The sequence below is a fragment of the Crocuta crocuta genome, unplaced genomic scaffold (assembly GCF_008692635.1).
Source record: "Crocuta crocuta isolate KB4526 unplaced genomic scaffold, BGI_CrCroc_1.0 scaffold14, whole genome shotgun sequence".
NCBI classification, from domain to species: Eukaryota; Metazoa; Chordata; class Mammalia; order Carnivora; family Hyaenidae; genus Crocuta; species Crocuta crocuta.
In genome coordinates this window covers 5126947-5150907 of record NW_027530209.1, presented here as the reverse complement: position 1 = coordinate 5150907, position 23961 = coordinate 5126947, and the positions used below count along the sequence as shown (strand labels likewise).

Genomic DNA, 23961 nt, shown 5'->3' with positions numbered 1-23961 from the left:
GGGGGGGGGGGGGGGGGGCCAGATGGGGGCTTTGTGTCAGTGATGGGAAGTCGGCAAGCTAGAGGGAAATGACCTGGGGGTTGGATTGCACAAGGTTCCAACTTGCAGCATCCCCCTGAAGCCTGAATCCATGTTCTGAAAGCTCGAAATGTAAGTATTGCAAGGGCAGAGAGAAAGTGTGAAATTCTTTGGGCTGAGGGGAGCCTGGCTCTCCTTGCCATAGATTCCTTAATTGGATTAGAAATTTGGCTGTGTGTATTTATTCGCATTTATACGGATGTGTACATTTCAGTCAAGCTCTAATCTCCATTTAATAAAAGACTCCTAATAGCTCTTAAATGTACAGCACTATTCCAAATCAAGAATTTGAACATTTACAGCACCCCAGAACATTCTCTCATGCCCTTTCCCAGTCCTTCCAATCGCAGGCGGGGGCAACCACTTTTGACCTTCAGAGGTCCGTTTTGCCTGTTCTTGAATCGCATGCAAATGGAATCCTAAAGCATGTGCTTTATAAAGTTTTGTACTTCTTTTTCTCCACTATTGTTTTTATGATACACCACATTACTGATAGTTCATTCCTTTTAAATGCTGAGTCCAACATATGAATATATTACAGATGTCCCCTTCCTGGACATTTGTGTTGTTTCTACTCTGGGACTGTTATGAATAAAGCTGCGTTGTGTGCACACACAGCTTTTATTACGCTTGGGCAAAATATTTATAAGTGTTAAAAACTGCCACTTTTCCAAGAACGATTATACCACGTTATACCCCACCCACCATGAGCCACGTGTAAGTATTGTAGCTATGTTTTTTGAGACGGAACCTCAAACTCCAAAGAGAAGTGGGCTTAGGGGATCACAGATCAGCCCCTTCCTGCACATTTCCTAATTGTCAGTGCATCTTTATTAGAGTTCACTACGCCTTTGACATGCTAGCCCAAGTCTAACCTTTTATTTATACAAAACAAATTATCTACACTCAGTTTTCACATAAAACATTAAAGATATTTTTGGAGAACATTTTAATGGGTTCTCTTGATGAATGTGTCTTCCCCTCCTTTTTCCTCTTGTTGTATTTAATATTTTCAAGGGGATAATTATTCCGGGCTTTTCCTGAAGGTCTGGAAGGAGTTTACAGGACTCTTCCAAGTTTCTGAGAAACACTGTGCTCACAGTTAGTTACCAGTCTGGGGCATTTTGAACGCTATATCCCTTGTGCCCGTTTACAGTTATCCTGATATCATGGCATAGAATCATATTCTTAAGAAAACTAGCCTCATCTGGAAACATTCAGTGTTACGGATGCTGTCAGATTACCAAACATCTATGATTAAGACTGACAGTCCAGGATATGAAGATAAATGTTTAACAACCAGGTCTCAGGAGGGAGAAAACCGGGGTGGGAGAGCAGTGTTTCTGGTTTGTATAGTTTACTATACTCCCATTATGCTCCCATTATGGCCAACTCCAGGCTACCAGAGTTGGAAATAAATAGGTACAATCAGCACACCGGAGCCAGTGTGAAGTAGCTCTAGCATACCAGCTGGTTTGGGAAAGACATATTCATAGGAGAACCAGATTAGACCCTCCCAGTAACTCTCAAATGTTAACAGGAGAGGGAAATTTTGCCAAACATCCAGTATCACATTCAGGAGAAAATTCAAATTTACCTATTTTCGTTCTTCTGAATATGATTACATGTATCTCACACGTGGACTAAAATATATCAAAGGACTGATTCAAAGTTATCATTCAGCATTGACTATTGTCATGCCTGCTCTTTGTTCTCAGGTGCTAGTACTTTTTGATCATCTTTTGCTTCATCTAAAAGGAGGAATGTTTTGAATTAGGGCAGATTATTTTGGCAAATTGCATGATGCAATGGTATTCCTTGCTCCTTCAGACAAGTCACATAAACTCTCTGAGCCTCAGTTTCCTTATCTGTAAAATGGGTTTAATGACTATTCTTGTCCACACATGTGTTATGAGGATTAAAGGGCAAGTGCCTGGGCACTCAAAGAGATGTACTTCAGCTTCTCACACACAGGCCCAGCATCCAGCCAGATCACCCATGTCCTGATCCCCATTGAGAACCTTGGCACAAAACTTTAAGATGGAGTATCAACCATAATCAAGAAACAACGACATGAGCAGACAGACAGGAATACAATCAGAAAACGGGCCTTGAGGACTGAAACCTGTGACATCGTTCCCACCAGCTCTCCTCTTGGCTGAGCTCAGAGGCCACCCCTCTGCCTGGAAAAGTGTCACACAATCAGACATCTATCCATGATGGTTTCTTCTGGAGAAAAGGGCCTCAGGGCTCTTTCAGCCAGAGCAGTGGACTTAGTCCTACTAAGCACTCAGGCTATGTGACAGGCACACAGAGGGGAAGGGGAAAGGGCCAAAACCAGGCTTTTCACCCCTCTGTGGTGTGGAGTCTCTGGACACAGGTCAAAATTCGAGTTCAGAGGTATTTTAGAAATGTTTATTTTCTACCTTTATTCTGTGTGCTATAGGGTACATCTTTTTTTTTTTTTTTAAGTTTATTTATTTTGAGAGAGAGAAAGAGAGAGCATGAGCAGAGGAGGGGCAGGGGGAGAGGGAGAGAAAGAATCCCAAGCAGGCTTCATGCTATCAGTAAGGGCCTACTCAGGGTAGGGCTCAATCTCACAAACCATGAGATCATGACCTGAGCCGCAATCAAGAGTCTGATGCTTAACTGACTGAGCCACCCAGGTCCCCCATAGGGTGCCTCTTTAACACCCCTGTGAACGCTGAGCAGAGACAGGAAGGAGAATTGAACAAGTGAGGACAGTTAGAAGTTTGAGATTGTCAGGCCAGGTTATCAGGAAGGAAATTACTCGTCTTAATTGCAAAACACTTGAGTATTTTTATATCCATGAAGAAGGTATCTTCCAATATAAGGGGAATATAAATTTCCTTGACTACTTTAAATTACTGAATTTATACTCAGGACCATGTGGAAGGGCCATGTGACTACTACAGTCAGCCTCTGTAGGGATGTCATAGTACTTCTATATCTTTAAACCAGTATCTAGGCCAAAGGTTGCCACATAGCAAAGGAAAAGAATTCCTTTATCCAAAGTCAACAGGAAGTGCAAGGCTGGAGGGATCTGGGAAGAACAGTCACCCAGATTGATTTGTCATTATTATACCAAGTAGTAGTCTTAGTGGCTGTGGCTAAAAATAGAGGTCCAAAACAGTTTGGAGTTCTGTAAAATAAGGCATGGAGTTCTTATAATTTGAATGCTATTCCGCTATCTTCGCTTTGCGAAATTATAAATTGAGACCTGGANGGCGGGTCATGTTTACTTATGTTAGTTGTTGGCAGAGCAGAGACTAGAACCCAAGTTCTAGACACACAGCTCTGTATTCTTTCTCACATTCCCATACCTGGGCTCTTTCTACTGTAGAAGGCCTTGGAGGAAAGCACTGAGTACCAGAATTAAAGCCCACAGAAGCTGCAGTGACTCCAGGAGCGCCTATGCGTGTGTCAGACCCTTGCTTCTGTTCTTTCTCACCACTGCCCCACGCCCGACCCCTTAAAAAAGTGGATATGAAGTTGATTTGGAACACATTAGCTCCTGGAACTACCAAGCCTTAAGTATGATGTTCTCTCTTCTGAGAGTCACACACGTTTGGACAGTCGTCATGAAGTATGACGTTACGGAAAGGATTGAGGCAGATGGTCCTCCTCTCTGTCAGACACCTTAGAGAGAGGCGGCATGGCTAGCTCATGAATGCATGGGGAGAATTGAGCCCAGTGATTTGGGGGATATATATTATATAACATAGTCACTTAAGGAATTACATTGATAACTCCTTAGTAAACAAAATTTTTGCTGCCTATTAGCTTAAGCCCTGAAAAAATAAAATCCGAAATGAATCCAGCTGGCTCTAACAAGAAGTTTACACATTTGATAAGAAAGGCAGTTAATCTTTTCTGAGATTAGGGATCACGAGGATTTTGTTAAAGTTTAGGCAACTTCTTCACCAACAAGGCATTTTTCTAGCTAGTTGGGCCATTGAAGAAATATTTACTCTAGTGTGCCCTCTGTCAGACATAGAGTGCATCTGTGAGTCTTCTAGAATAAGATGGAGATTTCTCTATGCCTAATTTTATTATTCTTGTGCTCCTCAGGGAGAACGAGATAATAGAGTATTTAATGTGTCTTGTACCATGGTAATTTTTTCACTCAACTATTTTAAAAATAAGCAGAATGGATATGTAATATGTGCCAAGCCTGTGTTTGTCATTTGGGACACAAAGACAAACACATTAGGGATCTCATAGCGTAATAGAGTAGACAGATGAACATTACATAACCAAATTGCAATATAGTGTTTTTGGTACAATATCAAAGTATGTACTAGGTTTTATGGGATCATAGAGGAGGAAATAAAATTTTAGCAAGAGCTCAATTCAAAATAATAGCCAGTCCATATAAATATACCTAACATTGTATCTTCTCTGCCTGTTATTTATAGAGACTCATTCCTTCAACAGCTATTTTTTTTTTTTGGTTGGTTTTTAAAGATGCTGTGGCTCTAGCAAAGCGTTGCCTTCTTCTGCAGGAGGGTAGACTCTCAGAACCCCCCTTTCTATTGTACCTAGATGTATGTTCCCTCAGCTATCATGTCTTACCTAGGAGGCAGACCATATTCTCTCTTGCTCACGTTGCTACATATTATGTAGGGCATCTAGAAGGTTGGAACAAATTTGGGACTATTGTATCCAAGATGTTGCTGGCACAGTACAGTCTCATCATCAATTCTAGCCTGGGCTACCAATCCATTAGACAGTGGCATGTCAGGAAGTGGGGAAGACAGGGAAAATTGTCCCTAACTCCTGAATATCATGTGGGAACTTCAATAACAATAATAATGAACATGATGTTTATTGAGAGTACGCATTGTATTTTGCATATATTAGCTCATTAAATCTCCCACAGTAACCACTGCGGGAAATGCTTTATTCTCCCCACTCTGCAAACGAGCACTGAAATTTCAGGTGAATATGTGTCTCGGCCAAAGCTATGCAGCTAGCTCAGGCAGTTTGAATCCCGATCCCCTGGTTTCACTCACTGTACACACTTCTTTTTCTTGCACAGTCGTGGGGACCTATGTCAGGCATATCATATATAACACGTGCTCATGACCTTAGTTCAGTACCTGAACAACTTTATCTCAGATTTCCTTTTTTACTCAGACATAAAGTTTATAATTGAGAACAAATAGATCACTACAATTTAAATACATTGCTATAATGCTCCAAGAGAAACATCTGCTAAAGTTAGTAATCAGATTAGAGGATTGAGAGAGTTAATCACTAAAGTCCTTATTTACAGGGTTATATTTAGCAGAAAGTAATGGACCTTGACCTTTCAAGTATAAAGACACTCTTTCTTACTATAATATTGTAATTTCTATACGCTACCCCAAATCTCATGTTAGTTACACATTACTTACTAAAGTGCCATTAAACCCTTCAAATGTTCATTTGTTCTAGTTTTGTGCAGAAAAGCTTTTGTATCTTGAATCACACAGGAAGGACATCCTGCCATTTGGGGGCGGGGGTAGGTGATAGTTACAGTTTGAAAGGGCAGTACATCTCCTAAGACTCTCACTAATTTTTTTTTCTCTCTTAACTATTAGCCAAATAAAATAGTGAGTCAAACTAAAAAGTCTATTTTATAAGGCATTTGAGTAGAGTAGCATGGACTAGGTATACTGAAGGAGCCAGAGAAGTGTGAATTGTTCCTAGAGGTCAATGATATCTCCAGCATTCTCTGTCTTCCTGCCTCTTACAGTAGAAATCATGCCCTGGTCCAATCAGGCACCAGCCCCTTAGCTACTGCTCTGGGTCCTTTCCCCTTTTGCCTTCTCAAGGACTTGACTCCTGTCACTTTTCTGTAACAACAGTGTTTACAATAGTTTCCATTCTGAGTGCTCCATCCCAAATTGTTTTCATCCCAAACTTAAAGTTCATCTTTGACTCTCTATCCTGTCGGAGGCCGGCTCCGGCAGGTCCGGGGGTCCCTGAAGGATGGACGGTGTCGGTGAGAGAGAGAGAGAGTGAGAGAGCCCCGAGATCCTTTCTGACCACCAGGCAGGCATCTCTGTCCTGTCGGTTTTGGTGTCTTTATTTATAGGTCAAACGTTAACATGGCATCAGGAAATGGAATTTTTACAATGGATAGCTCTTTGTGATAAGGTGTTTTTGGAAAATGTACAGAAACAGGTTTTACAGAAGTCTTCTTGCAGAACTGCCCCAATTATCGTGAGGTTGAGTAATTAAGAAAATAACAAGGTGTTCACATTTTAATAACACTAAGATTAAGTCATAGGTTTGTAGATCCTCTTATCCATCCTCATCACAGCTGCCAGGGTACGGGAAGGTGTTTGTGCAATGTAGGCCTTAGGGAAGGGGCTGCTATACACCATCAGTTAGCAAAGGCGTATGTACTAACTTATCTTCTGCTCTTATCTGTTCCTTCTCTCTAAGTTAGGCTCTTTGTCTCCGGGCAAGACTTGATTTTCTACTTGGATTCTTTATGGCACCGGAGAGCCAACCATACCTTTAAAGAGTTTAGCTCATTTCCAATACACAGACTAGCCTCTTCGAGGGCATTTACCTTTGTGTCTAGTTTTATGATTTCTTGACTAGCTAGGGCATGAGAGACATTTTTGGCTAGTTGATTTACATGTTGAGCTGTATGAACATCCTGGACTAACGCAATGGCAGAAACAGAATTGTACCTGTGAAGGTCAATCTTTTGTGACTAAGGGTCATTAGCCTGTTCATAGCTCAAGGGAAAGTATGGAGGGAAACAGGACCTTCTGGAGACACGATGTCTGTTCCCATAATCAAAAGAAGAAGTTCCCACAATAAGTTCCTTCACAAGGTGCAATCATCATACCAGGGCCGGAATAAGGGGACAAGTCACTCCCCATATTGATCAACAAGGTACCTTGGGGGTTGGTGCTCAAGCAGAAATAATTGAGTGGGGGTAGATATCAGTCATCATGTGATTGGCAAGAGACCGTGCAAACTTACTTTAACCTCACCAGGAGTTTTCTCGACTAGTGGGCTCAGAATGGCTCCCAACATCTCTCCCTTTCTTATTTTTCAAAAGAAAGGTGTGTAGCTCAATGTTTACCCTGAGAAAGCTTCGATTAGTTATTTTAAAGAAACAGGGAACAAGGCACAAAATGAGCACCAACACTCCAGCCACCATGCCAACATTTGTCAGGAGTGAATTTAGTTCCTGAACACTAAAGAAATTTTGTAGCCCTTGTAGAAATGAGGTTGCAATCTGTGAAGGAGAGACAAAGGTAGAGGATGTATTAATAGCCTGAATCTGTTCATGGAGGGTTTGGACATCAATGCTAAAATTAGAATGATTCCAAATACCAAGTAGGTGATTTTGGATATTCTTCCAAGTGTGAACGGTATCATTATGTTGGAGAGGAGTAACACAGATCCAGTTATACTCCTTGTGACATCAAAGAGCCAAACGAGATTTTAGAAAACTTAATTCATTTCCAATAAACAGTACTGCCTCTTCTAAGGCATTAACCTTAGTGTCCAATTTCCTGTCAATTATTTCTTGAGTGGCCAATGCAGAAGAGACATTTCTAGTTAATTGGTCAATATGTTGAGTTGTGTGTACCTCCTGGACAAGGGAGACAGTGGAAGCAGCCACAGACCCTATGATGGCGATCAGTGCACTAATGCCCAATATTAGAGCTCCAATGAATCGCCTTGGGCATGAGAGCAGAATTAACCTCCTATACACCCTGTAACTCATAATCATCATACCAAGGAAGGGTTCGTTTAATAGAATCTTCCATGAGCCCCGCTCTTACAAATGGTGTCTAGATTAGAGGCAATTAATACCAACAGAACATAAGAGGAAGGTGAGTGTAAACAAGAACTTTTTGCTATTTCCCCCGCTTTCTGGGCAAGGAGTAAGGAGAGTTTATCTTATCAGACAGGTGATTCCTCAAGCTTCTGCCATGTGTAGACCAGCCAGCTTCCCGGGTGTGGCTGGAGCAGGGCTGGAGATCTCAGGGGCCAGTGTCCTTTCGAGGGTCAGTTCAAGCTGGTTGATTGGATCTGGAACACCTCGCCAGGTTGAGGTTTCTTCTGAGTTGGCCTACTTAACTCCAGAGTGATGGGTCCATGGGGCAATTCCTGAAACTTTAAGAGCTGAATCCTTTGGTTATATATCTGTGAAGTACACTTCTATGTTTTTGAAAGGGGTGACCTTCATCCTTTGAATAAGCAATCGAAGATCTGATAAAGATGAAACCGAAAACTTTTGGTTTTCTTGGCAGACAAAGGAGAAAACCTTTGTTTACATTGTCTTATCAAGAGCAGATTTACAATCCAAGAAAACTTTGTCTTTTGAACAGAGAGAAAAGCAGTTTTAACCTTATACCAGTGTACTTTTAAAATTCCATTCATCTCAACCTTAGTCTATCCTGAGCATATGTAAAATTCTTTTTAAAAGATTTTCCTTCATGAACCTTCTACAATTTTCCTTTGCTTTTAACCTTTGTCCCAAAGCCATTTCTCTCTAAACAATCAGTCTCATTTAGGACAAAATTACTTTCTTACATATCTCTCATTTTCTTATATACAGGGTTGCTTTCCTCATTTTCCATCAGTCTTAAGTACACTTAGCAGAATTTTAACCCTTAGGAAACCTTAGTCTCGAATTGAGGACTTAGCAACCAACTGAGAGGTGTTTATGCAAGAATTTTCTAATGGTAAATTCACAAACCAAGTAAGCACAAACCATGTTTTCCAATGGGTCCAAATAGCCTTACTTTCTCTGCAATAGGAAGTTAAAAAACCCAAACCTATGTTCAGTAATCAAGACCTAGACTTCCTCGGAAGTGCATTTTGCTCCTTGCCTAGAGGGCGGAAGGAGGAGCCAATGTGCCCGAGGCACTGAGGATGGTATAGGAACCAGTTATGTAGACCACACCCGAGTTGGTGCAGAAACAGGAGGGGGAAGGGAAGGCAGAACAGGCACGGTGACAGCAGGAGGCAGAAAAAGAGAATTCCCAGTTTTAAATTTTGTCAGCTCAGACAGAGGAACAGAATTCAGGTTTCTGTTGTTGTTGTTGTTGTTGTTGTTGTTGTTGTTGTTGTTGTTAGGCAGTCCATGTCCCTCTGGAGAAGATCAGGAATTTCCCTGAAACAAAAGGAGTTTCGTCAGCTGCTTGGGAACATTCCTTAAAGTCCCTGTCCCGAGGTAGACTAACCACAATTGGCTTCAATTATAGCTGTTGACTTGGGAAATGAATGAGTGAGAAACCTTCACATCTACTAGGCAGAGGAACAGAGAGAGTTAACATCCTCTTCAGTCTGATTTTATCTCAGTCAGAATCGAACCCGGCAAGCAAGCCAGACTGAGTCACACATTCACACTCACATACACACCAGAGACTATTACATTCCCTCTCACAGAACTCCTACAGATGAGACTAAAAACAATGACAATGACAACAGGACAAAACAGGTACAGAAGTGGACCTAAGACATGTTTACAGGTTACAGAAGTGGCCACACTGACGTCTCGGTGCCCCCAGGGTGGGAAGTAGCTGCGTCCAGCCTTCCACTTAATCCCCCAGACAAAAGCACACGTGCGTTCAGAATTCAGATGGTAGATTGACTTACCTCCAGAGGTTTAGAAAGGTGACTCCCACAGATTAACTGGGGCCGTTTTGGGGGCGACAGGAAAGACAAGACTGTTTCCCCGGGTCCCAGGACATCTTCAGGAGCCGGGGAGGGTGCAGGCGAATGAGACAGGAATTTGGAGGTCTGGGGTCTCCATAATCTCTCTGAAACCTCCAAAATATTATGCTGAGATACACAGAGACCAACCGAGACCTCAGAAGCCGAATTAAGGGAGTCTTTATTATTGGCCAGGGCCACACGGGGTGAACACAGAACGCTAAGTGTGCAGCGCGTAATCTACTTGTGTTAAAGGTTGTCATGAGCCTGTCTAACTGGTTTAAGGGCCTGGTCAACAAACTTCACAATTATCTGCTATCTATCCAGGACAGCTATAGGGGATGGGAGCCCTGGCTGAAGAGAGCCCATAGTTTCCATAGTAACATTTATGGCCCTCAGATCTTGCAACATTCTCCATTTTCCAGATTTTTTCCCCAGTAACAAAAACGGGAGTATTCCATGGGCTATTGGAGGCTCGATATGCCCTTCCATAAGCTGTTGCTCTATAAGTTGTCTTGCTGCTGCTATTTTCTCAGAAGTTAAGGGCCATTGTTCTACCCAAACAGGAGCATCTGACTTCCAGATTATTGGGTCAGCAGAAACGGGAACAATGGCCCCTTCTACAAGTGTGGCTAGCCAATCCTTTTTTTGGGTTTTATATTTACGGGGGAGTTATCATACCCTGTTGTGTCTGGTCCAGCCTTTTGTTGGGATGAAGCTGCATTTGTAACATCTGATTAGTGACCTTGTCATCTGGGGTGTAAAGTAACATTCCCGTTTGGGGTAAAATGTCTCGTCCCCATAAAGAAAAAGGGATGGAAGGAATAACATAAAGACAAAAAGTTCCTGAATTGTTTTCCTCATCGACCATTTTTGCCACATTAGAAGCCTGTCCTATACCCACAAGAGTAGCAGGAGCATTCTGAGTTGGCCAAGCTGAAGGCCAATCTTTTCCTGCAATGCAGGAGACATCTGCTCCGGTGTCTAGAAGTCCTTGAATAGGAATTCCCTGAACCTGCAATACTTTAGTGGGCCTAGAGGCTTCAATCTCCTGTATCCAAAAGGCCATATCACTAGAGCCAAAGCCTCCTTCTCCTCTGGGGGCATCAGTGACATCCTTTCCTATGTGATAATAAGGCAATAATAGTAACTGGGCAATTTTCTGATCCTTAAAAATTTGCTTGGTGGAAGAAGGAGGAGAGACCAGCACCTTGATCTCTCCCTGATGATCAGCATCAACCACCGCAGGGATTATAGTGATCCCCTGACGGGAGATGGAGCTCCGTCCCAATATTAGTCCGACTACCCCAGGGGGCAGGGGCCCCTTTACACCAGTGGGAATAGTTATAGGAGGTGAATCAGGGGTTAGTATTGTGCTGGTGGTAGAACGGAGGTCCAATCCTGCGCCGCCTGGGGTTGCTCTATAGAGCTCAGAGACTGACTGGAATTGGCGAACGGATGGAGAGGGCTGAGGGATGTTGCCCCAATTAGTGTCGGGACCTGGGGCTGGCCCCTCAATCCGTTCCCCTGGTCCTGAGATTTTTGGAGATTGGTTCCCAGTGGCTGGCCATTTTTGTGAAATTTCGATTTACAATCTTTGGCCCAGTGAAAGCCCTTTTGACACCTAGGGCATATAGTCCTGGGCTTGTTGTTATTGTTTATCACCTGAGGAACAGGTGAAGTTGGCAGAGAGGTATTTGCCTTTTTTGTGGGGCAGTCCCTACTGAAATGTCCCATTTGCCCACAAGAATAGCAATTTAACCTTGAGGAAGGTTTTTCGCTCTTAGTACCTCCTGACTGCCCTAAGGACCTGACATATTGAGGGTATGTTTCTCCCTTTAAAGCTGCTGCCATGGCCACACCCTGGATAAAGGCAGGACTTACATCTGCGCTTGTTTGACATAATCGGTTAAGGTGCCCGTTTTTCTTATGGGTCATAACAAAGAATGGCAGGTAGAAGAGGCGTTTTCAAATGCTAGTTGTTTAATGAGAATGTCCGCTGCCTCATTAGTTATCACTCTTCTAACAGCTTGTGTGAGTCTAGATACAAAATCCTCATAGCTTTCATCCAGTCGTTGTCGGATTTCTCCCAAGGTAGCGGCCCTGCCTGTTGCAATTGGCAAAGCTCTCCATGCGTTATAGGCACAATCAGGGACCTGCTGTAAGGTGGCTTTATCAAGATACATTTGAGCTTGAGCAGTGTCAAAATCACCCTCGCCTAGTTTATTGAGGGTAATGTCTCTCCTATTCATCCTTTTATTTATTGCTACTCTTTTCCTAGTGAGGTCATCATATTCCGCTTTCCATAACAGATACTGGCCTCCTGACAGACAGGCTTTTGCAACCTGAACCCAGTCATAAGGTGTCATCCAGCGGGATACTAGGGCCTCTAGCAATGTGAGTGTATAGGGAGCAAGTGGCCCATATTCAGTGCAGGCAGTTTATTTAGTTCCTTAATAATCTTATAGGGAAGAGGTTCCCAAGAAGGGTCCTCATCAAATTCTCCCCCAAGAGCAACGGGGAAGCAGCGAACAAAATCTGTATCTCCCTCTTTTTCTGCCTCTCTAACGGCGGCTCTGAGCCCTACTCCTTTTGAAGGTGGCATGGGAGGAAGCGGCCCAGATGTAGGGAAAGTCCCTGTAGTCTGAACAGGGAAAGCCCAATTGTTTGATGTTAAATTTGAAACCTTTGTAGTGGTGGACTCGGGGACAGTGCCTGAGTCCACCTTATTATCATTTTGGGGGGCGCTGGGCTTAAAGACTCCCGAAGTATCTTGTGAGGGGTCTAACGTCCCCTTTATAATGGTCAATAGAGAAAGAATTTCGACCGGGATTTTTTGAGGACATTGTCTAATTTCGTCCCCAACTTTATTCCAGATATTTATATTAACAGTTCCTTCCTTGGGGAACCAGGGACACAGTTTTTGAACAAAACGTAAAAATTGAGCAATTTGTTGAGAGGATACCTTTACCCCTTTTTTTGTAAGCAGATTCCGTATCACATCTATAAAGAGTCTCTTTTCCTTAGACTCTTTATGGCCCATAGCTTCTCAAAAACAGTTCTTTGCTTATCCACCAACTAACCCTACTTATCTTATGCAGGGGGGTCCGTGGCACCCTACGGTGGAATCCTAACCGTCCCAACTAATGCAAATGCAATGAAAATGACATAATTTAAAGAGATTACCTTCAGGTAAACNAGTTTTCTCGACTAGTGGGCTCAGAATGGCTCCCAACATCTCCCCCTTTCTTATTTTTCAAAAGAAAGGTGTGTAGCTCAACGTTTACCCTGAGAAAGCTTCGATTAGTTATTTTAAAGAAATAACTAATTACTATGTTAGAGCCTATTTCACTGCTCCATTTTCCACCAAAACTTACTAGAAATGTTTTCTTTACTATCTGCTTCACCTCCTTATCTCCCTTTTTTTCCACATTGCACTCCGATTAAACTTCCATATCCGGAAGAAGAACAGGAAGTACTCCTGTCAAGGGCACCTCATTATGTTTCCACATCTTACTGGACCTCTCAATTCAAATGACAACCAAAGCAGCTGCCTCTGAGGTCACCAAGGACCACATTTATGTTTTGTCTCAACAATATTTTACAATTTCAAACTTTTCAAAGTATTTCATGCTTTTCTTTTAGTTTTTATGACACTTCATTCTTCTGGTAATCCCCTATTTAATGGACTCTTCCTTCTCAGTCTGTCCTTCTCCTCTGCCTGCCCAGTGAAGGTCAGGGTGACTCAAAGCTCAACCTTGAGAACTCTTGTCTTTCTGTACTTTTTTCTTATATGATTTCAAGTGTATATACATACTTATCTATACATACACATATACATATATTTGCGTATAGTCTTGATCTCACTTCTGAATTCTAAACACTTATATCTACTTAATGTCTGTACTTGGATGTCTGTTATATGTCTCAAATATTATATGTCTTAAATTGAAGCCTTGGTTGTATATACCCTGACCTTCTTTCTTTCTGTCAATGACACTTCTATGTAGACTTTCAAGCCCCAAACTGTGAAGTCACTCTTGACATGTCCCATCTCTTCATCACCCAATCCATAGATAGTCCTGTCAATTCTACCTCCAACTCACATTTTTAATCTGCCCATATATTTTTATATCCATGGCCACCAATATAGTTCAAATCTATTTGTTCTTAAGGGACCATTGTGTCAAGTTCTTACATAAACTCCCAGTTTCCACTTTTGTTCCCCACTCAGCTCCACACAGCAGAGTATTTTTAACACAGCATACCATGTCACAATACCTCCCTTAAAAATAAAATCAGAACCCCTCATTAGCTTCTCACTTTATTTATTCTCTGTGTGATCTGGCTGCTGTCACCCTTATTGACCTCACCCCTCACTCTCCATCAAATCTCCCTTGAGTGTATATTCAACTTACACTGTGCTCTCTACTCTCCCACTGCAACAAATTTGTTTCTACCTCAGGTCCTTTGCATGAGCTCTTCCTCCTGCTTAGCCCTTCTCCTTGCATGAAATGCTCATCTCCTGATCTTTACTGGCTCCTTCTTGACAGTCTTGGTCCCACTGGCACTACCTCTAATCAGTCTATATGATGTTGCTTCCTATCCCAGTCACTCTTTATCATAAACTGTAGCCTTTGTCATCTGGTACCACAATGTTTATTTGTTTTGTTTTACTTGTCTGTTCCTCTCACTGTTATCTAAGCTCTGCGACGGCAGGGAACCTACCTGTTGCATTCACCATTACATCTCATTGCTAAGAGCAAGACTTGGAAAGTAGGATCTTATAAATGTCTGTGAAATAAATTACTTGTTATACCCCCCCTAGCACTTATCACAATCTAATATATGGTACATTTTATCTTGTTTATCATCTTTCTCCCTCATTAGAATGTACATTCCTCATGGGCAATGTTTTTTATATTTTTCTCTGCTCTACCCTCAAGCATCTAGAATAGTGTCTGGCACATAATAGCACTCAGTAAATATTTGCTGAATGAATGAATAAAATGTTAGCTATTTGTATAGGTCCAAATGTCAGGACAAAAAAGAATAGTACAAGGTAAGAAAATTTATAGCCATATGATTACAAATTTATTGTACATAATAGAGTGGATTTGTTTCTGAAAAAGTGTCAGACTGATGTTTATAAATCAAAATATTTAAAGCGTGCTAGCAAGATTTCTGTTTCAAAGAATGTGCGATTGGTCCTCTGTATAAAATGGGGGACTTATAAAAATAATTTCAGTCATTTCTCCTAATATATTCTTATAAGTTAAATATTTTATTTATTTTTGAGAGAGAGAGAGAGAGTGTGTGTGTGTGTGCGCGTGTGTGTGCATGCATGCAAACGTGTGTGCAGGAACAGGGCAGAGAGAGAGAGAGAGAGAGAGAGAGAGACTCTCAAGCAGGCTCTGCACTGTCAGTACAGAGCCAGATGTGGGGCTCAAACTTACGAACTGTGAGATCATGACCTGAGCCGAAGCCTGAGAGTAGGACGCTTAACTGACTTAGCCACCCAGGCTCCCCATAAGTAAAATAGTTTGTCAAATTCCCTTATTTCAAAATCTGCTTATCTATAATACGTAAAAACAAGCAGAAAACAGGTAGCTTTTGAAATTTACACTAGCCCATGTTAATTCTGGAATAAAGTAGCAAGAAACCTAATGGAAATGCTAAACACATTAGTGAGACACTTAAGTTACTCTACATAGATTTATCTTCCCTACATCCCTCACCCACACCCACAAAACCAGGGAAGATCATGAACAACCTAGCATATTTTCAAAAGGCCCTGGAGGGGGCAGTATTGCCCCCACTGAGAACCACAGCTCTATTGATGGAGCCCAACTCTGAGATACTTCCTCCCTCTTCTATTCCCTTTGTCGTTTTGGACCTCATCTCCTCTGACTGTAGTACAGGATGGAAGAAGAAGTAAAGAAGTAAGAAGAAGAAGTAAAAAGGCAAATATCTTCTACTAGGGTATGTTTCTCCCCCGAGTTAGCCGCAAATTGCTACCTTAGCTTGTCGCTTTGTGTCTTCTGTCCTTCCCTTTTATATCCTGGAGGAGGTGGGGTGAGTAATAGGTGAGCTTGGTAGTAGGGCCAGTTACAAGATCTTAGGACTTTCCATGGACAGGTGACCCAACTTCAAAGCTTTGAATATGAGTGGCCCAGGTATGGAGGGAGGGGGTAGATATGGCAGGGTGAGCTTACTGCCCTTTGTTTTCAACTTTGTGCTTTCTTTCTGTGTAATTTTAGGGTATGAAAAACAAATCTATTCTTTTACACTAATCGGGAAAAGAGTAACAAAGTGCGCTGAAAAACAAAAACAAAAACAAAGATAAGTATGCTGGAGTTGAAAATACCCCAGACCAGTAAACAAACACTTGTGCTATAACCCCAGCTCTATTGCCATGGATTGTATGATTTGGGGCACTTCAATTCTCTGGACCACATTTGCTTCATCTGTAAAATGGGAGAAGGGATGATTAGATGTTGCTGTATCTGAATTCTTTTAAACCCTTCAGTGCAACTCTGAGCCTTTGGACTACACACAGGCAATATACACTGCCCTTCTCTGTGTGTCTGGGTGTCCTTGAGGGAGGTTAGAGTTTTGATCCTTGCTCTTTGAGTTTTCTCATGCAAGTCCTATGGCATCAAATTTTGCAAGCATACTCACATTTTCTTAGATTTACCTCTACCAAAGCAAATGTGTTTTACCTTAAATATTATTAAAATTGGGGCGCCTGGGTGGCTCAGTCTGTTGGGTGGCTGACTTCTGCTCAAGTCATGATCTCACAGTTCATAGGTTTGAGCCCCATGTCGGCTCTGTGCTGACAGCTCGGAGCTTGGAGCCTCCTTCAGATTCTGTGTCTCCCTCTCTCTCTGCCCCTCCCCTGCTCGTGCTCTTCCTCTCTCTCACTCTCAAAAATAAATAAATGTGAAAAAAAAATTAAAAGAATATTATTAAAATGGTGAATCACAGCAGCTTAGAGTTGGGAGATCATTTGTTAATAAAGTTAGATACTTTACATGTTTCTATGTGTCTAGGTGAATATTTATGATGTAGGTTGCAAGTGACTTTTTCAACTCTTCATGATTCCCTTTTATATATTGAACAATGCAGGAGAAAGGACGTAAAAGTTATGAAAGATATGAATACTCTTCTAAAGCTCCTTATAACCCATTGTGCCTTAGATTTTTTTAGAAGCAGAGCCCAAGGCAGAGATCTTTGTCCAAGTGACTTATCAAGGGTGAGCTCTCAGGAAAAGCCTCTGAAGGAGGGCAGAAAGCATGATGAGTCAGAAGTTAAGCAAAGTTGTAGTTTCAGAGTCTAGCCGATCCTGATGCAATGGGGAGCTCTGGAAGGTTCTCAATCATAAGGTTGTTCAGCCCAGAGGCAAGTAGTCTGAGCTATTAGAACCTCACTTTAGCCAGCCATGTGCTACAGGGGCCAGCTGAAAGTATAGTCTCCCAGACATCAGCTGAAGTGATTTCCATCATCCAAGAACAAACTTATGCAGAAGGCTTGCCCTTGGCAGTCAACACCTGCAGGTGTTGGGGAGATGAATATCCCATCCTGGAAAGATACCGCACCAACGGTATCTGCTATGCATGATATTAAATGAATGAAATCATGTCCACATGATATCCTTTAAAAGCACTTATAAAGCTACCTATCAGCAAATGACATGTAAGATAGCACAGTTTGAAAATCTGGAAGTACAGGAAGTATAGTGTGCTAACCAGCTAACATGTACTGAACACTAGCTCCGTACTACATACTCTTTGTAGTCTTTATTCCTTTCAAGAAATCTACAATGTAGGTAATAATATTGTTCCTATTTCCTGAGAAACTGAGGCACAGAGAAGTTAAGTAACATGATCAGGACCACACACATATCAAGAGCCAATGAGTGATTATTTCATTGGCAAAAATACCGTAGGGATTCTCTAGAACAGAGAAAATGAAGTTCTAAACCCTGTTCCAAATCAAAACCTCTTAGATTGGGCTTATATTTTAAGAAGCCCTAAAGTGAATTTTTTTATGCACTGTGTCACAGCCATTGCCAAATGGAATTAGTTTTCCAAAATGGAGAAAAGTTGTGCAAAGGCCAATGTCAACAGCTAAAAATGAACAGCAGAGGTAGATACACTTTTGAATGGTTATAGATAGTCTGAATGTATTGAGAAGGAAGGGGAGAATAAACTTGAGCATGGGCTCTTGAATACTAAGCAGTAATTACATAGGAAGGAAGAAACTTTTTGTTGTCATATTGTTTCTTAAAATAAGAACAGAATAGCAAAAGTAAAAAGTATGGGAAACATTGACTTGGGTACTGATAGAATGTTCTTTTCTATATTTGTGCTGGGACTTGTTCCTAAAAACACGCTAAAATGTCTGTTTCCAGATGCCTGCGTGAGTCCATCAGTTAAGCATTGGACTCTTCGTTTTGGCTCAAGTCATGATCTCATGGTTTCATGAGTTTGAGCTCCTCATTGGGCTCTGAGCTGACAGTATGGAGCCTGCCTGGGAGTCTCCTCTCTCTCTATCTGCTCCTCCCCCACTCACATGGTTTCTCTCAAAAAAAAAAAAAAAAAAGAAAAGAAAAAGAAAAAGAAAAAAAACAACTTAAAAAAATAAATAAAATGCCTATTTTCCAGAGAAGAACAGTCTTTTATAAGACTGAGAAGGGAAATGATATTCCCTCAAAGGTTTTAGAAGTGATAACACTGTATAAGCACAAAGAAGTAAGTTAATTTCTAATAAATTATTAGCAGAATTTTTTTATGTCGATGTACAATGTTCGCTAAAATAGCATGTGACCTGAATATGTCCACGTTCATAAACCTATATGTCATTATAAAAATTGGGCCAGGGAGACAAAGAAGAAAAAGAGAGCACCAAAAAAGGTGAGATTATAAGTGATGCCACTTGGCTACAATGAAATATTTTCCAGACCGTTGCGTACGGGTACCACCATCTTCCCCCTTGCCCACTGATCTAATCAATGAGAAGAGATTGCTGAGAGTGCAGAAGACCCTTCTTCTGTGATGTGCATCCTCAATAGATCAGACCCACTATGCGACCTTTAACCTGCTACATCTGCTCAGCATTGCTATCAATGCATTGTGACAGTTACACACACTTCCAGGTATTGTTTCGCGTAACATGCTAGTTTGTTTTTGATTAATAAAATTGTTTCTGCTCTATTGGTTCATAGTTCAATCTATTATTTATAAAGACCTCATAATAACAGTTTCTGTATGGTTCTCTGTTAATACCAGATTAAGCACTCTAGCGATTTAGGGGATTAATGGGCAGTCCTCAAAATGACCTCAAACTAATTTAAATGGCATTAATCATAGGGTGGAGGGCTTTGGTGTTGGAGATGAAGGTTGGAAACCCAAATTTTTAAATTGTGTCAAAAAACAGGGAAAAAGAGAGGCTCTGAGTGTTTGAGATCACAGAAGATTAAACTGACCTCTCCCCACAATCTTACGAGCAGGTGTTTAGAATCCAATGCTTGGTTTAATCATATTAGTGAAGATTATAAAGGAGCTTTAAAATTGCAAGGCCAGCATGCAGTGCTAGAATTGTTCAGAGAGTGTTCGTAAGAAATCCATTATCACAGAAAACTAAAACAAAGGAAGAGTTCACTTAGTAAGTGAAGAGCGGAGGGAAGGGTTGGCTAACATTGGCTGGACGCAAGGCTGGCAGTTCAGGTGTACAAACTGTCAATTTTTTCAGCAGGCAAAAGATGCCAGTCATCAATATTGAGGACCTGACAGAAAAGGACAAATTGAAGATGGAAGTCGACCAGCTCAAGAAGGAAGTAACGCTGGAAAGAATGCTGGTAAACTGCTGCTTTCTTTGGAATTTTATTTTAAGCTGTAGATATGGCATTACTACCACCAGGTCAGAAACCATTGCAGGGGAGTGAAATTTTCTATCCCAAAATATGTTCCTTTGGCATTAGTATTATTTTAGGCTGATTATTTTTAAGAAACAGGAGATAGTAGAGAAGCTCTGGAAACCAAGTACAAGTTGCCCCTTTGTAAGAGACGTTTACAGTTATAAGAGATGTCTCCGTTTGTAAGGGTGTCTTCTTGTGTGTAGCAGGAAGAGAAGGCATTTAGAGATTTAGGATTTAGAGGAGACTCTAAATTACTAGAAACTCTTATCAGTAGAGAAGGCAAGAACTTAAATTCACTTGATTTAAGTGGGTTTTTGATGACTGGTTTTCCTCATGAAACCTCCCGTGACTGGCTTTTCCCCCACATCCCCCCGACATCTTTTGTCTTTAGCTGGAGATGGTATTTAAAGGGGTGTCTTAGGTCATTTTGGTGAGGTTATTTGGTTCTTCTGGGCCTCTCTCATGTATACAGGAGGTACACATTATTAAATTTCTGTGTGTTTTTCTCCTGTTAATCTGCCTTTTTTATTACAGGGGTGTCTCAGCCAAGAACCTAAAAGAACAGAGGGGAAATTATTTGTCCTCTCTCATATCGTTTACTGGAGAAGCTCAATGTAGTTAAAAATAAGCTGTTCAGGTAAAAAATCATCAGAGATTAAGAAAGTTAGTAATCATAATTATCTCTTGACTAGACTGTAAATCAAAGATTTGGCAACTATTTTTCATGGGCCAAATCCAGTCCTTAGCCCATTTTTGTATGACCACTAAGCTAAAAAATGTTTTTCTACATTTTTATGGAGTTGTTTTAAAAATGAAGGAAAGAAAGAAAGAGGAAGAAAGAATGAAAATGAGACAGAGACCATATTTTAGCTAAGAAGTAAAGTGAAGCAATGCATACAAGCATTGTATTTTTACTTTTCTAAATTGATAAGATTTTCTTTTTGTTTAATGCAGTAGTTTGATGTTTAAATACTTTTAGCCAAGACCTCATCCCTTCCAGCACTGTCATGGCTAGTAATGAAGAAGTACATTCTATTCCTTCTTTGCAAACAAAAATGATTTCAAGCATAAGAACTCACTCGTTCCTCCTAAAAACATCTGACAGATCTTGGAAATGGTTCCCAAGAGTTCTCTGCTGTTAAAAGGGCCAGAAATGACAAAAGAATAGAAGTTTCCTCCGAACAAACAGTGACCGAAGCTTGGAAGATGTAGTTATGTATTTTAAATATCTTCATTTTAGGAAAGTAAGTAGAACAAACACTCCTGCATGAGTAATAAGAGTATATTTTATATTTTTTCAAAAATTTATTTTATCAAGCCAGCGCAACAAAAAGGGAGGGGAGTAGTTTGCATTATCTTTGTACTTTGGTCAAAATTCTTACTCCCAACAAAGATTGAAATTTTGGGTTTTTTCCCCTTTGTAATTGTCTCAAACTCCCCTGTTGCCCTTTCCATACTAGCAAGATGTATTTTGTTGTAAAAATAATTAAAGTTATAAACAGCACAAAAAGTTTGTAGCTCACAACAAAAAAGTTAAAATCTTTATAATTTAGGGGGAAAAAAACTTTTGGCATAAAGGGAAGTGTTTTTTTTTTTTCTTACCTGAAACATCCAAAAGCTGTTTGATTATTTATATCCTCAGGATTGTTGTTTTGAAGGCAATTTGGTTGTATTCATGTTTATCATTCACTTGTGGCAAGCCCACCTGGGAATTTTTTTTGGGGGGGGGTAATATCACATACATCCCACCATCTGTCAAGTTTGGGGGTTCCTTTTCCCTACTACTCAACATCTCACTCTTGGAAGTCATACTAATTTAATACCAGACTGCTAAAACTACACACACACACACACACACACACACACACACACACACACACACAGAAATTTCAGGTCCTGACCCGACAGTTCTGATACAGGATGACATAGCATCTGTATAGTAGGGTCCAGTGGATAGATACTGGGACCACATCCCTAACTCAGAATCTGGCTCCGCAACTTTCTTTCTGTGGAACCTTCTCACCTGAGATATTTTCTGTAAAATGGGAATAGTAACAAAATCTAATTCAGAGGGCAATTGGGGGAATAAATGGGATAATATATATGCAGCTCTGAGAACAATACCTAGGACATAGCAAGTGCTTTCTACTATTATTACTACTTTTTCAATTATTATTGATGTCTGAGACCTAGACTGACTCATAATATACCTCAACCTATTTTGCTTTCTTGTCATAGTAAGACAGCTACTTGCATCCCGTTTATAGAGCGGACAGATTTGCAGTGATTATATGTCAATGCAGTGGGCAAAGACTAAAGATAATCTTTGTGGTAATAGCTGAAAATAGCTGCCATTTGATTATCTGTTATATGCTGGGAACTTAATACAATTAGTGCTGTTGTTCCTGTCTCATAGTGCAGTTACTAAACCTTAGATGAACTCTCCTAACTAAGCACCTATAGCGGTTAAGTGGGTAGAACCAAAATTCAAACCTGGAGTGGCCTGAATCAAGTGTTCTTGCCTTCCATGACGCCATGTAATCCTATATTAAACTATCTATACTTACAACAAGCCCACTGAAATACATTTTGAACAACACACTCACATGAGATTTGAGGGTAATTTATGGCTCCATATAGCCCCAGATCCCAGTGAGGCATTGTCAAAACCAGCCCCTCACTGACCCCAGAATTAGGACAGCAATTAAACCTCTATTCCTGACCCCTGATTGGGGCCCAAAAAGCTGGCGCTTGAAGAAGTGTTAAAAAAAAAAAAGGGGAAATCTAAATCTTCGTTTTGGGAAGGAAAAAAATATGAATCTAAATTACTGCATATTTTAAAATTGTATATAAACTCCAGCTGAAGGAGCCACTTGACCAAGGCCTTGCCCCAGTTAGGAATGATGTTTTCTAATCTGTACGTAATGAGTTTTCAGAGTTATAAAGTAATCTTAAGTCTCATATCTAATGTTGCTGGAAATTTACATATAAAATAGCATAAGTATTTTATTAAAAAACACAATAGCTAGATAGCTTATGGAATGGCCACCTAATGGGCTGCTGGAAATGAAGTAGTTTCATGTTAATTTCATGAATGGTGTATTAAGTGAAAGGAAACAAGTTGACAGTTAAAAGGAAAGAATAATTTGATCCTGTATATGCATGTATATACACACACATACAATTATATTTATATATGTTATAGAACTTTGACTCTTTCTAAAAAGTATGTAAAATGTTACATGGATCATTCAGGCTCTGGCTGAGTCCATTAAAGTACTAAAGCCTGATTTTTCATGAACTTGTTACTATTATAGTACAGATGAGGGAAGAGGGAAGATCAATCTCATTAAAAAAAAAAAAACTTCTCAGTTCAACAAATACTTATTTATGGAGCGCCAACTATAAATGCAGTCTGTGTTCTAGATGCCTGGGATACACGTGAACAAATCAGACAAAGGTCCCTGACCCTTTGGAGCTCACCTTCTAATGTACTGTCATGATCAATCATTATAAATGAGCTTAAAATAAAATTACACATGTCTACTTCTGAGAATCCAGCAGTGGTGATAAGCCTGGAATTATTCATTCGCTTCCACCTTTACAAGTCACATTTTTAGAATGAGGAAAAGGATGTAATCAGTGCTCACTCTGGTGAGTAACACTGTTGGCTTTTGTTGCCAGCTGTTCTGATCAGTGAATCCTGTCTCCTTTAGAGAAGTTGGAGGCAGTGTCTACTGAGAGTGTGATCAGCTGATGTGTGCTCAGCTGGAGTGTGATCACATGGTTATCCTTGGCTTGAAGATATCCAGGAGGTCAGGAAGGAAAGTAGCCACTCCTTCTTCTCTCCTAGAAAGTACATATACATTGGCAGAAAGCAGAGCCACATTTAAAAGAATACAAAAATTATAATCATTCTTGGATTCTGAAGCATTCTGTATTGACCCGAATGTGTCATTTCTTTCTCCTTTCCTTTAAGGTCTCCAAATGTTGTGAAGAAGTAAGGGATTATGTTGAAGAAAGATCTGGCGAAGATCCACTAGTAAAGGGTATCCCAGAGGACAAAAATCCCTTCAAGGAGCTCAAAGGAGGCTGTGTGATTTCCTAAGGAAAAAAAAAAATCCTTGGAATATCTTGAGCTTTAATTGACAGTACTAATTTTCGGTCACATATAAGAATTCTATTAAGCATGTACGTAAACCTTTAAATTTATAAATATAAACTTTTAATAAAAATTGGGACGTGATAATGCATAAATCTGTTTT

At 40.6% G+C, this 23961-nt stretch overlaps 1 protein-coding gene and 1 long non-coding RNA gene across 9 annotated transcripts in view; one reads left to right on the top strand and one right to left on the bottom strand.

Annotated features, from left to right (window-relative positions):
- Positions 1-23953, top strand: part of GNGT1 (G protein subunit gamma transducin 1) — a 24618-nt gene extending 665 nt beyond the window's left edge. Inside the window, exons 1-4 of one of the 8 annotated variants that reach the window (XM_077765398.1) lie at positions 22-150; positions 18740-18934; positions 19534-19636; positions 23676-23953. In XM_077765398.1, the coding sequence (XP_077621524.1) occupies positions 19541-19636; positions 23676-23804 (225 nt within the window). In that variant the 5' untranslated portion in view covers positions 22-150; positions 18740-18934; positions 19534-19540 and the 3' untranslated portion in view covers positions 23805-23953. Of the gene's footprint in view, positions 1-21; positions 151-15623; positions 15760-18739; positions 18935-19530; positions 19637-23675 lie in introns of those variants that run through there. The other 7 variants (XM_077765399.1, XM_077765400.1, XM_077765396.1 and 4 more) reach the window with 7 other exon arrangements.
- On the bottom strand, positions 7843-10119 carry LOC144232505 (uncharacterized). The gene is made up of 2 exons (XR_013335419.1): positions 9721-10119; positions 7843-9235 (listed from the first exon to the last, which is right to left on the bottom strand). It is a non-coding gene; the product is annotated as an uncharacterized LOC144232505 (long non-coding RNA).
- Positions 23954-23961: the final 8 nt, after the last annotated feature.